General features: G+C 40.8%; 1 protein-coding gene across 1 annotated transcript in view; it reads left to right on the top strand.

Moving 5' to 3' along the window:
- The first annotated feature begins 2,802 nt into the window (after window positions 1–2,802).
- The window catches only part of LOC139537747 (folliculin-interacting protein 1-like), a 45,930-nt gene continuing 31,662 nt past the window's right edge, over window positions 2,803–17,070 (top strand). The window contains exons 1-2 of the mRNA XM_071339468.1: window positions 2,803–2,893; window positions 3,006–3,639. Coding sequence (XP_071195569.1) covers window positions 3,551–3,639 — 89 coding nt within the window. The 5' untranslated portion in view covers window positions 2,803–2,893; window positions 3,006–3,550. The remainder of the gene's footprint in view (window positions 2,894–3,005; window positions 3,640–17,070) is intronic.

The following is a 17,070-nucleotide window of genomic DNA, read 5'->3' as shown; positions in this document are numbered from 1 at the left end:
CAGTTGCGCTCTGAGGCGGCTGATGTTGGTGGGATTTGGAGGATGATGGAGGCAACCGTGTAGAGAGCCTGAGATCCACCAGGTGGCTGATGAGATATGTTGGCACGACTGCCATATTGCATCTCCATCCCAAAGCCCTTGCTTGGATATGTACTTTGCCAGACTGCCAAGAACCTTGCCCTCATCCAGGCCAAGGTGCAAGACACGGTAGTGATGACACCATAGGCCTTGTTGATGCGCTTCACCAGACAGGATGCTCTTGCCAGCATACTTGGGGTCCAACATGTACGCTGTGGCGTGTATGGGCTTCAGGCAGAAGTCTTCACGCTTTGTGATGTATTTCAGAACTGCAGTTTCCTCTGCTTGGAGCAACAGTGAAGTGGACAGGGCAGTACGGATTTCTTCTCTTACATCTGCAAGCAGAGTCTGAACATCAGACAGGATGGGATTGTCTCCCTCAATCCATGCAATGGCTACTGCTATAGGTTTCAGGCTGCTTACCACTCTCTCCCAAAATACATAATCCAGGAGGATCCTCTTGATGGGGCTGTCCATATCGGCAGACTGTGATATGGCCATTTCTTGGAGAGACTCTTTCCCCTCTAGGAGACTGTCAAACATGATGACAACACCACCCCAACGGGTGTTGCTGGGCAGCTTCAATGTGGTGCTCTTATTCTTCTCACTTTGTTGATGAGGTAGATTGCTGCTATAACTTGATGACCCTTCACATACCTAACCATTTCCTTGGCTCTCTTGTAGAGTGTATCCATTGTTTCCAGTGCCATGATGTAATTGAGGAGCAGATTCAATGCATGAGCAGCACAGCCAATGGGTGTGATGTGAGGGGAGGACTCCTCCACTTTAGACCAAGCATCCTTCATGTTCGCAGCATTGTCTGTCACCAGTGCAAATACCATCTGTGGTCCAAGGTCATTGATGACTGCCTTCAGCTCATCTGCAATGTAGAGACCGGTGTGTCTGTTGTCCCTTGTGTCTGTGCTCTTATAGAATACTGGTTGAGGGGTGGAGATGTAGTTAATTATTCCTTGCCCACTAACATTCGACCACCCATCAGAGATGATTGCAATACAGTCTGCTTTCTCTATGATTTGCTTGACCTTCACTTGAACTCTATTGAACTCTGCATCCAGCAAATGAGTAGATAAAGCATGTCTGGTTGAAGGGGTGTATTCTGGGCAAAGAACATTCAGAAATCTCTTCCAATACACATTGCCTGTGAGCATCAGAGGTGAACCAGTTGCATACACAGCTCGAGCAAGACATTCATCAGCATTTCTCTTACTCTGTTCCTCCATTGAGTCAAAAAAACTTCTCATTCCAGGAGGACCATGAGCTGTTGCTATCGATAAGGTGTCTGATTCATCATTTTCACCTCAAATAGAAGAGGGACTTTTGTCAGAGGTTGCTTGTTGTGAGAGCTGAGGGAACTTTATGCACTTGGCTAGATGATTCTGCATCTTTGTTGCATTCTTCACATATGATTTGGCACAGTATTTGCAAATGTACACAGCTTTTCCTTCTACATTAGCTGCAGTGAAATGTCTTCACATATCAGATAGTGCCCGTGGTATTTTCCTGTAAAGATTAGAAGAAATGTGTAAAAGAAAAACAAATACAATTCCATGTACAGAAAAATAGTTAAGCAGTTAGATTAAACAACTCCTTTGTAAGAAATGTTTTAAAATGAAACATGTATGGAAACAGGTGAATTAACACTCCTCAGTTAGCAGGCTCAAGCAAGCTAAAACCCACATGGTAGCAAAAACTAACTAGCAGAAATTGTTAACAAGTTAGAAATGATTTGAACACACTTTGCTGTAGGCTACTATTTACTAGTTAACAAAAAATCATGTATGTCATATAAAATATATTCACCCCACCTAGTATTTGAATCAAAACTTACCAGAAAGCATGTAGTCCTTGGCTCAGACAGTCTAGTAGTGTGAGCTCAATAGCATCTCATTATTGTGCAAGATCTTGAGAATCAGCTGTACATGTGATGGAAGAGTGCAATGTGAATGCAGAGGGTTGCAATTCCATTGAATTGGGGATAGTTTAACAAAAATATGCTACAAGACGTAGAATTGCATTGTGTATCCCACTAAAAAGGTTCACTTGTTATAAGCTAACTTTTTTTGATGAATTTAAGCTTCTGACCCTTTGCAGCCCTAGTCATTACCCATGCCTCTCCTCTGAAGAGACCTTTCATTGCATCCTCAAGTATTTCCATGGGTAGGGCCAGGAGTTTTTCCTGACCAATGTGACCGGACCTGGGGTGTATTCATTTAGCTAATTCTGTGGCAAAACATTTCTTAAATGGAAGCAAACTGAACAAAATGGGTAGGGAACTCCTTGAATAGAAACTCTCGCTTTGCTCCTGTGTGGCTAAGTTGGTATGGTGGGACCAGTACAGAAAAAGTATGAACATTTATTCACTAAGTCGCTCTGGATAAGAGTGTCTGCTAAATGACTAATATGTTTATGTAAAATGCTCTGTTTGCTTCCGTTTGGTTTTCAAACAGTGAACAGTTTCCGTAGGTAATACGCCCCCAGGGAAAGCTCTTGGCTCTAGTTATTAGCTGTAAATCGGGCTCGAGTTTTTCCTACTCGGGAGAAATCCATGCTTCCCTATCCATTAAACATTTTACTGTTTTGTTTTTATGATTTATAGTAATGTTTGAGTATGATTGATCTGCTGTTACTTTTGTTCATTTTCCATTGTTATTGAATATTGTGCTTTATTCACTCTGCAGTTCAAAGATAAAAGTACCAAGTAGTTAAAGGGCTGAACCATCTGTGCAAAGTGTACCACTTCCAGTCCTCCAGGAAGTAAAGCTACCACAACTTGTAAAAGCTGTCATCAATACAGGTGAGAAAGCAAACAAACCACATTGTCTGAAGCTCATATTTTAACCTTATTTTACATGCCCTTTTCTCTAAACATTAATCTCACAATGCCCATTTTATTCATTCTCTTTTAGGACACTTCTGATCCCTAAAGGTTTTCACAGTCCATGGACAGACAGGTTGTTGTGGTTAAAAAAATAAATTAAAAAAATGAAATTCTGTTGCTGTAATAGATAATGTAGATACATAATGTACAATGATTTTAATTTAATTAACATAATAAATTGATAAAATTACAGTTCTGCAGTATTTGAGCTTATTATTTGAATAAACATGTGATGTATATTTCAGGCATAGAATTGGACTGTGATGTATACCAATTATTTATTTATAATGTTTTAGGTTTTGAATGTACATTTCTATTTGGTGTCATGTATTCGAACTTTCAGCCAAAACATAAACAGAGTGATTATTTTGACCACGTGGTGTTTGGCCAAAAATATCATCCAATCAAGTGTTTTCGAGAAGTAGCAGTGGATCGTCGTCCAATCAGAAAACTGTAGTGGGTTTCCAAGCAGTTCGTGTGACTAATGCCTGTCATATGACTCTGCCACAAATGGAGTTCGTTTGAAGGAACTAGGGCTGCACTTGGATTTGGAAGAAAGCGAGACTTTCTAAAATGCCTCCAACTCTTTTTCAGAAACTTTTTAATAAAAGAAATTCATTTTCGCCGCCCCCAAGATGCAACAAAGAGGACCCCGCGTTCAGGTTTGTGCGCATGCAATCTACATTAAACTGCAAGCTATAGCTAGCTGGCGTGTTAACGTTAGTTGAGCAGCTCATTCTCTTGTGCAAGTGGTGAGCAGAAGTTGTCCCGAGTATTAGGTATTAAGATAGTTTTGCAATCCATAATATGCGACGTGTTTTAACCACCTACCATTCTGATAACGACAGCTTTAAGATGACCTTAATTATTGCCACCTGCTAATTAAGTTAGTTAACCCACTCCAATCACATTGTGAAATCGCTTGAGAAAAACTGGGTCTTTGTAGAAAATATGCAATGCCTCCGCTGTTTTGTTGGAAATTACTTGAAGCTAATGATGTTAATATTTTGTGTTGTGCTGGATAGGGTATCTTTGTCGCGTTTACTTACAGTGAAATACATTATCGGAATTATGTTTAATATCAGTGAACACAAACAACAAGAATGCATAACTAGCTAGCTACAATTCAAGATTATTATCATCACTTAGTGCCAAGTACAACGTGCATGCAAGCTACTGTACCCAGTCGCAGGCACACTAGTTATGTACGTGCAACGGTGCACGTGACTTTTCAATGGGCCTCTGACATCTAGATGGCTGGTAAACTGATGTTGCGCTGTGAAGGCTCTGTAAATACTGTAGTTGTGCTATACTTTCTCTGATTACCATGAAAGTACAAAGCATTGGTGGCATTGACCTTCTGTTACTGCGCATTGGGAAATACTTTTTATAAATTCTTAAATACTGCCATGTCATTTTTGGGATGTCATCCATGTCATGCCAAAATATTTAATGTTTGTGATTTATAGGCCTATAATTTAAATGTCAAGAAAAATGTCAGTTGGATTCTATTTGTGTCACTCATGAGACCCCCGATGCTAAGTACTCTCACCTATGTGTCAACCACATTCTACAGACAGAAATATGCCTTGTCTGAGATGGATAAATGGAGCATAGTGCATTTTGCCCTTAGGCTTCAATTGGGTCATGGCTTATTATTCCATTTCTGGCCCACATGACAGTACATTTCCTTGGTACACAGGCTTCGTTTATCAGACATGCAGGACTGACAGACAGGAGTTTACTGTGACACTTACTCAGGCACAGGTCTGAAGAAGCAACACTTTGGTGTCTAATTTAATTCATTTGCTTATCTGACAGTGACACTACTCAGATACTGACACCTGTGATTGAGCCTTAAGATTTTGTGAATTACCGTTCTGAGCAAACTTCTCATCTGGAGCAGTTTGTGAGGGCGCAAACATGCTGGGAATGAGATGTCACTGTGCCGCTTACTTATCGACGGCTCTTCTAAACCCATAGTCATATCAATCTGAGACAAGTAAGGAAAAGTTCATGTTAATACGTCTCTGTTGGACTGGGCCTGGAACAGCACTGCCACATCAATGCACTGTCCCTCCCTAAGAATACCAGGCAGGGCAGCAGGTTGGCTGACCCTCTGAGGAAAACCTAAACAGCGCTCATATTTCCTTGGTTATGAGTGACCCAAGAGCAGCATACTGTACATTGCTGAGAGATCCCACCCAGGGGCTTTGTTTTCTCCCCTGCCTGCCCCTGTTGCAAACAAAGTTCCTTCCTGTACCACAGCACAGCCTGAAGTGTGGACTTAACACACTGCTCCTTCCCCAGCCAGATCACTGTAGATCATAAATGCTGAACTGATATTTTCAATTTCTGTTTGTCTATTAAGCCTTTAGCTATAGTAGTTAAATGGGTTGAGAGAGGAGAAATCTATGCTCAAGTTCCTTCCCCTGTCCCTCTGCACATAGTTTCAAAACAGTGTGTGTGTCATGTGAGGGATCATCAATCATAATGTCTGCCAGAGTATCACATGTCTGTATTCCCCAGTCAGTCACAATCTATAAAAGTAACTGCCAGGTTAGATGAGGGAAAGTTATTGCTTTTTTATTCCCAATGTCCTCCCCCTGTTTTAAGTGATGGTTTGGCTACCTTTTTTTTTTTTTTTAATTAATAATAATATGAGTTTGGCTAGTGAGTGTGTTGTATCTCAGCAGGCAGGCCAGTGGTCAGTAAGACAGCTTGTCGACATGTTCTTCCTATACGGGCTATTTTAAGTGGCCCGGAGTTCTCAGAACAGCAGTCATGGTAAAGATATATATTTTTTTCTCCAGGCCCATCCCTTAATGGAAAACTCCATCCAATCTTTTGGTATTAATTTCATTAGTCCGTTGACACAATCCCAAAATGTTTTGCTTGTCAGAAATCAAGTTTTCAAGATATGTACATTCAAAATACAGAAGTCATCCCGTACTTTGCATTTTGCATAATATGATGCTTCGTTTTGTGTCATATGATGCAAATTGCATCATGCGAGGATTTCTGTATTTTTAAAGTTACATATCATGAAAACTTGATTGCTGACAAGGAAAACATTTTGGGATTGTGTCAACAATGGACAAACAAACACCAATATATATTTTCCTTTAATAACTTAGGGCTGTCTTGTTCAACAGAAAGTTGTCTGTTCTTTTGACCAATTGTTCGGTCAAAATGTCTGAACATGTATTTCTCAATATATAGACATGTTTTTTAATAAAATCAACTATATGCATTGAGTTTGTCTGATGCTTTAAGCTTACGGTATGACATAAGACAAATGCCTCAAGGGGGCGCAAGAGGTCTAGACCCAACTATTCTCCTCCTGCTCCTGCTGACTTTCTCAGATTCTGCTAGTACTCTCCTGAAGTTGCCGGTAATAGGCTACATGAGGAGTCGGCAACCTTCTCATGCGGAATGCCAATTTATCTTCTACCAATCTGCGTTCCACTTATGGTTTTCATATGCACATTTTCATGAAACAGTTTCATTTATAATAACGTCTTCATATCTCAATCTTTGTCATGTGGTTAATCAAAATTCTATCTAAATGAAAATGATACAAACCTAAAAAAATTACGTCTATTGCCAACTATGTAAAAAATAGCCAACATAAAGCCAACAAATAAAAACATCCTGATTTAAAAAAAATAATAATAATAAAAAAAAATAATAATCCTATAAATCACATTGGCTACACATGGCCTGTCTGCAACCAACTTGAAACATTGTATCAACTATTAACTTGGGTCCAGCCAAAGCTTGCTTTGCTAGCAACATTGTATACAATATTCTGGGCCCACAGTTTCCCGAACTCAGGACGGACACAGCTGTAGGCTATTTGCGCAAGGGATAAGAAGCTGCTCACCGGAGCTGAGTACCGGCACCTCAAATGTTCTACTGCTTGAGCTCCTGTTCCTTTTGAAAGTATATTCGCTCAAAAGTGTTGTGGTGCTCTTGCACCTAAATAGAAACGGTACCAGCACCCAAAATGAGTACCGGAATATAAGTCAAGCACTGATAAGAAGTAATCAGGTCGGCCTATTTTATGACGTTTCCACTGGATCAGAGAATGACATTTTTCACCTTTCACGCTGAGTTTACCAGTCAAAGGTTTGGACACTTACTCATTCCAGGGTTTTTCTTTATTCTTTAACTATTTTCTACTTGGTAGAGTAATAGTAAAGACATCAAAACTCTGAAATAACACATATGGAATCATGTAGTAACCAAAAACGTGTTAAACAAATCAAAATATATTTTATATTTGAGATTCTTCAAATAGCCATCCTTTGCCTTGATGACAGCTTTGCACACTCTTGGCATTCGCTCAACCAGCTTCACGAGGTAGTCACTTGGAATGCATTTAAAATAACAGGTGTGCCTTGTTAAAAGTTAATTTGTGGAATTTCTTTGAGCCAATCAGTTGTGTTGGTGATATACAGAAGATAGCCCTATTTGGTAAAAGACCAAGTCCATATTATGTCAAAAAAAGTTGAAATAAGCAAAGAGAAATGACAGTCCATCATTACTTTAAGACATGAAGGTCAGTCAATATGGAAAGTTTCTTCAAGTGCAGTCGCAAAAACCATCAAGCGCTATGATGGAACTGGCTCTCATGAGGACCGCCACAGGAAAGGAAGACCCAGAGTTACCTCTGCTGCAGAGGAGAAGTTCATTCGAGTTAACTGCACCTCAGATTGCAGCCCAAATAAATACAAACATCAACTGTTCAGAGACAGCGTGAATCAGGCCTTCATGGTCAAATTGCTGCAAAGAATCCACTACTATAGGACACCAATAAGAAACACAAGGAATGGACATTAGACCGGTGGAAATCTTTCCTTTGGTCTGATGAGACCAAATTTGAGTTTTTTGGTTTCAACCGCCCTGTCTTTGTGAGACGCAGTGTAGGTGAATGGATGATCTCCGCATGTGTGGTTCCCACCATGAAGCATGGAGTAGGAGGTGTGGGGGTGCTTTGCTGGTGACACTGTGATTTATTTAGAATTCAAGGCACAACTTAACTAGCATGGCTACCACAGCATTCTGCAGCGATATGCCATCCCATTGGTTTGTGTTTAGTGGGACTATCATTTGGTTTCAACAGGACATTGACCCAGCACACCTCCAGGCTGTGTAAGGGCTATTTGACCAAGAAGGAGAGTGATGGAGTGCTGCATCAGATGACCTGTCCTCCACAATCATCCGATCTCAACCCAATTGAGATGGTTTGGGATGAGTTGGAACGCATAGTGAAGGAAAAGCAGCCAACAAGTGCTCAGCATATGTGGGAACTCCTTCAAGGCTGTTGTAAAAGCATTCCAGGTGAAGCTGGTTGACAGAGTTCCAAGAGAGTGCAAAGCTGTCATCAAGGCAAAGGGTGGCTACTTTGAAGAATCTAAAATATGTTGATTTGTTTCTTTTTTAGTTACTGCATGATTCCATATGTTATTTCATAGTTTTGATGTCTAAACTATTATTCTACAAATATAATAGTAAAATTAAAGAAATACCCTTGAATAGGTGTTCTAAAACTTTTGACTGGTACTGTGTGTGTGTGTTTTAGTTGAGCAGTAACACAAAATAAATAAATCTTGGTCGACCAAAAGCATAACGACCAAACAATTGACCAGTCGATTAATTGGGGTCAGCCCTACTAACTTTACTAAAACAGGAGGGGAGACACTTTGTTTCAACTGTAGACTGCCCCTTTAATTAAAAGACTAGCCTATTAATCAGCCTATTTGTGTGAGATTTAGGCTATCAAATGTACAGTTGTTTAGCCTATTAGGCCTATTTCTGGAACTCTTCTGTGCTGTTAGTTAGCAGCACAATCGGGGTTTCTTCATAAACCACATCCAAAGCCTTTGAAAACCTGTTTTAAAAAAAGAAATAAAGTGCACCTGCATTTTTCTTGATTTTAATCTAACTCTCTAAATTCCAACTTTGGTTTCAATACTAACTTTGCCAGAACCCTGTTCGCTGTATCCCAGAATTGTCAATCAGAGGTTGTGTCCCAAAGGGCACCATATTCCCTATATAGGCTTGTGCAGTACTTTTGACTAGAGTCCTATTGGCCCTTGCTTTGACAGTGGTCTCTAAATGGATCTAAGCTAGTATGCACAAAGAGCTTTCTGATTTTGCACGTACTGTCTGTTACTTTGCCTAACATTCATATGTAGCTATTGCATTATTATTACTAGGCTAACAATATCCATTGTTGATCAATTATTATGTTACTTTTATCACAGATAATACAGTTTTTGCATAATAGGGCCATGGTACTGGCAGTGTCCTTTTGGTGTAGTGTTGCAGGGTGTGGACCATTACAGCATGAATCAGATTAGGAATCATGTTTGATGTTACACTCCATAGACTGATATGAAAAGTTAAAGGCCTCTCAGAATGTAATATAGCCCTACCCTACTTAGGAGAGAGTCCCATATCATAGACGGTGTGAGGTGGCAGTATTATCTTTAGACATCAGCACACAGACATAGTGCTGATTTTGTGGGATTATCAAATCTAACCAGATAGTGTGCTATTACACTGGGCCTATAGAGCCCTGGTCAAAAGTAGGGCACTATAAAGGGAATATGGTGCCATTTGGGATGGAATCACAGTCGCCTGAATGCCTACTTTCTTTCTCTCAGCGAGTGAGACATTGTCAATATTGTAGGAGCTTTTATGCAGCATTTCCAATGAGGATTTACACCAGTGTTTTTCCCAAAAGAGTGACTTTTCCATCTACGCAGGCCAGCACCCGTGTCTCAATGGGCAATGGCTCCCGCGGACCTGCTCTAACTTAGAGCCAAGGCATGGCCACTGGTACCTTTTCAGCTGTCATTTACATAACAATGGATAACTGTGAACTTTAACACCTTCCCACAAAGCAACAGTCCTGAATGATGCAGATGTTGTTGATCTGCTCGCCTTTAGTGTCTTTAGTGTCTTGAAAATAACTAGAGCTGCGACTATAAATGACCTACAACGACATTGCCCATCTTTTGCTTATGTCGGTAATTTTTGCAGATTCCTGCAGATATACAGTGGGGAGAACAAGTATTTGATACACTGCCGATTTTGCAGGTTTTCCTACTTACAAAGCATGTAGAGGTCTGTAATTTTTATGATATGTACACTTCAACTGTGAGAGACGGAATCTAAAAATCCAGAAAATCACATTGTATGATTTTTAAGTAATTAATTTGCATTATGTCATGCAATAAAAGTATTTGATACATCAGAAAAGCAGAACTTAATATTTGGTACAGAAACCTTTGTTTGCAATTACAGAGATCATAAGTTTCCTGTAGTTCTTGACCAGGTTTGCACACACTGCAGCAGGGATTTTGGCCCACTCCTCCATACAGACCTTCTCCAGATCCTTCAGGTTTCGGGGCTGTCGCTGGGCAATACGGACTTTCAGCTCCCTCCAAAGATTTTCTATTGGGTTCAGGTCTGGAGACTGGCTAGGCCACTCCAGGACCTTGAGATGCTTCTTACGGAGCCACTCCTTAGTTGCCCTGGCTGTGTGTTTCGGGTCGTTGTCATGCTGGAAGACCCAGCCACGACCCATCTTCAATGCTCTTACTGAGGGAAGGAGGTTGTTGGCCAAGATCTCGCGATACATGGCCCCATCCTTCCTCCCCTCAATACGGTGCAGTCATCCTGTCCCCTTTGCAGAAAAGCATCCCCAAGGAATGATGTTTCCACCTCCATGCTTCACGGTTGGGATGGTGTTATTGGGGTTGTACTCATCTTTCTTCTTCCTCCAAACATGGCGAGTGGAGTTTAGACCAAAAAGCTCTATTTTTGTCTCATCAGACCACATGACCTTCTCCCATTCCTCCTCTGGATCATCCAGATGGTCATTGGCAAACTTCAGACGGGCCTGGACATGCGCTGGCTTGAGCAGGGGGACCTTGCGTGCGCTGCAGGATTTTAATCCATGACGGCGTAGTGTGTTACTAATGGTTTTCTTTGAGACTGTGGTCCCAGCTCTCTTCAGGTCATTGACCAGGTCCTGCCGTGTAGTTCTGGGCTGATCCCTCACCTTCCTCATGATCATTGATGCCCCACGAGGTGAGATCTTGCATGGATCCCCAGACCGAGTGTGATTGACCGTCATCTTGAACTTCTTCCATTTTCTAATAATTGCACCAACAGTTGTTGCCTTCTCATCAAGCTGCTTGCCTATTGTCCTGTAGCCCATCCCAGCCTTGTGCAGGTCTACAATTTTATCCCTGATGTCCTTACACAGCTTTCTGGTCTTGGCCATTGTGGAGAGGTTGGAGAGGTTGGAGTTCAAACAGGTGCAGTTAATACAGGTCATGAGTGGAGAACAGGAGGGCTCTTAAAGAAAAAACGAACAGGTCTGTGAGAGACGGAATTCTTACTGGTTGGTAGGTGATCAAATACTTATGTCATGCAATAAAATGCAAATTAATTACTTAAAAATCATACAATGTGATTTTCTGGATTTTTGTTTTAGATTCCGTCTCTCACAGTTGAAGTGTACCTATGATAAAAAATTACAGACCTCTACATGCTTTGTAAGTAGGAAAACCTGCAAAATCGGCAGTGTATCAAATACTTGTTCTCCCCACTGTATGTATATATATATATATATATATATATATATATATATATATATATATATATATATATATATATATTTTTTTTTTTTAAATGTAGTTGCGGGAGAAAGATGGTTTTAATGACCAGGTAAAACAGAAAACCAGCAGGCTCCTTCGGCCCTTTTAGGGCAGGGGCTTCGAACTCATTCCATGGAAGGCCTAGTGTCTGCTGGTTTTTGTTTTTTCCTTTCAATTAAGACCTAGACAACTAGGTGAGAGGAGTTCTTTATAGAGCCCTAACATGCAGACACTCGTCCCTCCGTAGAATGAGTTTGACAAGAGTTAAATGCCCCTGGCCTAGGTCAATAGGCCTATGCACAAAGATGTCGGCAAATTCATCTCTGGAGAGTCAGAAATAAATCTGATCATTCTGGATCCTATTTTGATGGTTTGCACATCAAATATAAATCATGCATTCCCTGGATATGTTAGCTTACTTGTTTAATCATAGACAACAGATGGTATAGCCTGTCTTGGCACAAAGACACTAACTGCCCCTACACTAACTGTCCTTAAAAAATGGTTTATCCTTAATGAGCAAAATAGTTAACCATTTATTCACATTACTTTAATAAAATAAAATATATGTGTATATTACATTCGTTTTATTTGATGACTATTTAATTTCAAGGCATCTCATCTAATCATGGAGCTGCTGTCTGACAAAATCACTATTTTAGTAGTTCTTCAAAGTAAATAAGGCATACTTACTTATGATTGCTGAGTGCCTACTATCAATCACTTAGATCATTTATTTTCAGGTAGAGATACCTCTTGATCATGCATTCTTCTGTCTCTCTCAGTGTCTGCCCCACACTAACATAACGTAGCAGGCGTTAAAGAAACACACATACCGGACAAGTAGGTGCGCAATGGATTATGTTCATTGTAGTTAATGACCATGTTTTCTGCGCTAGACTATGTATAATATTGGCCTGTTGGAAACTACAACTCCTAACTACATCGCACAGTTCGGGTTTGATCTGATTTATCTCTAGAAAAAATGGCACAATGTGCGCATTGATCTCAGAAAAAAACGAACGAAATGGAATTCAAATAATTGATCCGACATTGGTCAATTAGTTGTAAAAAAAGGAGACTCAATAACAGTTTTCAGTTCTCTGTCAGCACTGTAACATAGAATAACTTTATTTTCCCCAGAGAGAATGTTAGTTTGGCAAGTCTGATAAAATTCAAAAAGCACTGGAGGTTGGTGGCACCTTAATTGGGGAGGACGGGATCATGGTGATGGCTGGAGCGGAATAAGTGGAATGGTATCAACTACATCAAACGCATGGCTTCCATGTTTTTGGTTCCATTTGCTCCGTTCCATCCATTATTATGAGCCGTCCTCTCCTCTGCAGCCTCCACTGGTGTAAAGTAAACACATTATACAACATTCTTACACACATATGATTTCCTCCGGATTCCAATCTATTGAACAATCAGTGGTTGAACATGGTTGGCCTGGAGATGTGGATGTGATGTCATCCACACACACTCATGGATCATGTGACTCATTAGATCATGTGAGTGTGGAATGCAGAAGTGAGTGCTCACCTGGCTGAAACCAAGGAAACACAACAGGTTGTCGGTCAGGTGTCTGTGAGCCAGCTAAGGTAGGGCCGTTGAAAGAAACGGTTTAGTAGTATCCAGTCATTCCTGTTGTCAAAGAAAGTAAACAGACGTTGATTTGAACATTTGAAGCCTGTGTGTGTTTAGCATCTTATGTCTTCTCTGGGGTTGTGAGAGAATGGAGAGAGGATTCCCACTTCTTCCAGTGCCCTCTGACCCCTGCCCCAGAGAGAGGGGTTTCACATCTTGACACTCTTCGAGGGGTCACACAGACACACACACTCGGGAATGGGGTGAGTGAGGTAAAAGGCTCTTTTCCCTGACTATTTCATTTGTAGTAGTGGTCAGTGTTGTTAATGTACCACAATACTCTACCAACGAGACCAAAACAATACCACAACAAAGAAACAGGCATATTTGCCATAGTCACAGAATGGTACTTGAACTCAGCTACTGCTCTGTTCAATCGTTGGGCATCTTTTTGATTTCAATATCGTAACATTTGATTTTTTTAAGACAACCATGTATTAATGAATCAATTATACAATCGTACAATCAATGTGACTTTTACCAATCTAACTAAAAAACAACAATGCTAGTGGTTTATTTGAATGGTAAATCTCTTGATAAACTGGGTAAGTCAATACAGGTGGATGTATATTATTCAAGAGAAGTGTGGTGCATTGAGTTAATGAGCTCGTTTTAGCTGATTTCATGGGGCAACAGATGACAAACAATCCCTTCCATTTAGGACTTATTTTATAGGCAACAGTTAGAACATATTATTTTATTGGCAACAGTTAGGAGAACACATTTTATAGTACTGATCAACAACGATTGCTAGGACAATATCATTTTATTGTACTGATCAACATTTGCATAGAAGCAGTCTCTTCAAACTTGATCCTCTCAATCACGTGAGACATAATTGACAGAAGTACTGAACGTAACAAATTCTAGTGCCGAACAGTTGTATTAATTTTTTATAACGAAAAAGTACCAAAGTTTCGGTGTACCGTGCAAAACTAGTAGACTGTGTGTGTGTGTGTGTGTGTGTGTTGCCCACAGATCCAGTTACTGTGTTGGAGTGGACAATGACGAGGGGTAAGCAGGTGTACTCTTTCACCCACAAGAAAGCGTGATTAGGCTATTCTAGCCAACCGTGTCCTAAAGCAGGGTTTAATTTTCAGCCCAGAGTGTTCTAATATAGCCTAGCTGGCTCGGTTCACCAGAATACTGCACTGGAAAAGTACCCGCTGTGGATTCAAAAACGACCCCCATATCAGACATAGAAAAAGTGTCACAGCTTAGTTTTTGTCTTGGAAGCACCATTATGTTACATAGGTTGATTATCTGTCAAATCATAACGTCAATGATCTTCAGGTCGGAAAGTCAGAGCTCCAGAAAGATGCCTGTGTCTCCGACTTGGAATTCCGAGTTGGATGACCGTTCAAAATGTTTTTTTCCCAGTCGGAGCTTGTCCCCCCCCCCCCCGAGTTCCCAGTTGTCTTGAACGCTCGGAAGTCTGAAATTTCCAAGTTCCCAGTTTTGAATGACATAAGTACACAGTTACACAGTGTGTGCCAATGGCCTAAGTAGCTGTGCCAGTCCGGTGGGAGGGAGGGCTGTTTGAGGTCACAGTGAGGAGGACAGATTATTCCCTGTGAAGTCCTCCAGTGGATGGCTCTGCCGGTCTCTTTCTTCAGCTTCAGAGGGTGACAAGACGCCCGCCCAGTGGGCTGTGCCTGGATGCCTTTGTCCAGCACAGCGCAAAGATCACCTGACTGTCTCATGTTGTGTGTATTTAGTTCAGTGCTATTCTTAGCCACGCTCTGGGGGAGTGTAGGGGAAAGACTGGCAGACGCACAATGATGCCCAGGTACCCAGTAATATTTACCCAGCTTGATGCTTTTTGTGTGCATAATTGTTGTTGGGTTTTTGTGATACTGTTTTAGGCTTTGACTGTGTTGGATTTGAATGTGGTTAGAATTCCTAACTGGATTGTATTTTCAGCTTCACAGAGCGCTGCAGAGTGTGTGTTGTGCTTTGATCTACTAGTTGTTCAGCTGCGTTGCTATAGATTTACACAATTGAGGGGGGGACATTACTACTAGAGGAGGCCAACGGCTTGCTGTCATTGAGCCAATGACTATCCATTTAAAACCATGTCTTGGAAGAAGTGTGTGTGTGTGTATATATATTTTTTTTTCTCCCAGCTGCCACTGCTGCTAAATTAATATAAGGGAAACACTGGTGTAAATCTGCTGCTGTGTTATGCAATTTAATGTGGTGGAGATTTGGTTCTCTGACGGCTTAGAGTTGCTTCTCTATTTGGAACCAGTGTTTACCGCCTTTTAGTCAAAGGCTGTCTGTCTTCTGTCATTTTTAGGGAGTTTACTTTGGCACTGCAAGGCTCCGGCTCCTCACACATTGCTTATTTGTAGCTCTGATTGATAGACTTGATCTATAAGGAAATTGTTGTTATTACAAAGGCTAAATAGTAGTACATTTCAAACAATCACAAACTAGGGAGAGATAGAGAAACACTTGTATGCTTTGAGAGATGGCTACTACAAGGAAATGAATATGTTGTTTATACAGTAGGCCTTTTGTGTAGGCTCTTTTTATAGGCTCAGTCCTAATTGAGGTCAGTGCTGCTATATGTAACAGTCTTGTAGTCATGTGCTGATGGTTTTATGAATGGCTCTGCTGATGTCTGACTGTCACAGGGTCTGTTTCCTTGTTTCTCTCTCTCTCTCTGTCTCTGTCTTTCTGTCCCTGGTTAAATGATACAAAGTTCATAAACTGTTCCACTTTCTCGTCTGCTGACTACTGTTCTGATAAGATAGAGGGCCGATTTGACTCAATTGAGTATCCTAGCTGCAAAAATAATTTACAAAGCTCATTTTGTATGTTTTGTTTTTGTGGTCTGTTCTGTTAAGCTGAATCGTATTACTCCCTAGGTTATATGAGAAGATGGTTATCAAAGCAGCATGCTGAGCAGTAATAATGTGGTCTTGAAACATTGACAGGGACTCTAGGCTGGCGGGACTGTCATTGGATCCCATAATGTAGGCTGTACAGTATTTACGTCACACTGCCTAAAACTGTAGGCCATAGTGAGACTAGTTGGATATGAATAGCCTAATGTGTGTTGGTGACAAATCTGTTCTTCATCCGTCAGTGAATACCTCATGCATGCCTCAGAGCGGACATCATTGATTACTTAGTTGTCTGGGGGGCAATAGGTTTCTGAACAGATGGAGCTATGGAAAACCTGGGCTGTCTCAGGGTGCGTCCCAAATCGGACCCGCAGAGCAGATGTCAAAAGTAGTGCACTATATAGGGATTAGGGTGCCATTTGGGATGAAGGCAGAGTGTTTGACAAGGTATTCTGCTCTGCTCTCTACAATTGGGATGGGAGTATTCTTGGCCTGCCTTAAAATGCTGATTCATCCCAGGGTAGGCCTCATGGACAAGGCTGGAACTCTGACGTCCTTTTACTGAGTCCAAAGATGATGACTATGATGTACCATCATTTGCTTTCTAGCCTCTTTCAAGTTTTTGTTTACCTCCTCGATCAGTGCTGTCATTGAGTGAAGGTTTGATGATGGGCACATAGAGGGGACATTGAACCCCGATAATTGTGAGGACCCTGACTGACACTGAATCAATTTTGAATTATATACAGCCATTATGTGTTAGGCTAATGTGATACCAATTATCAAACAATTTTGAAATTAGCAATCAGCAATGGAGAATTTTATTAAAAGTTCCTTGATCAATCAAATGTATTTAGAAAAAAACTTTGTACATCAGCAAATGTCACATAGTGCTGATACAGAAACCCAGCCTAAA

The sequence above is a fragment of the Salvelinus alpinus genome, chromosome 13 (genome assembly GCF_045679555.1).
Source record: "Salvelinus alpinus chromosome 13, SLU_Salpinus.1, whole genome shotgun sequence".
Classification (NCBI taxonomy): Eukaryota; Metazoa; Chordata; class Actinopteri; order Salmoniformes; family Salmonidae; genus Salvelinus; species Salvelinus alpinus.
This window is presented reverse-complemented; position numbering and strand designations above follow the sequence as displayed.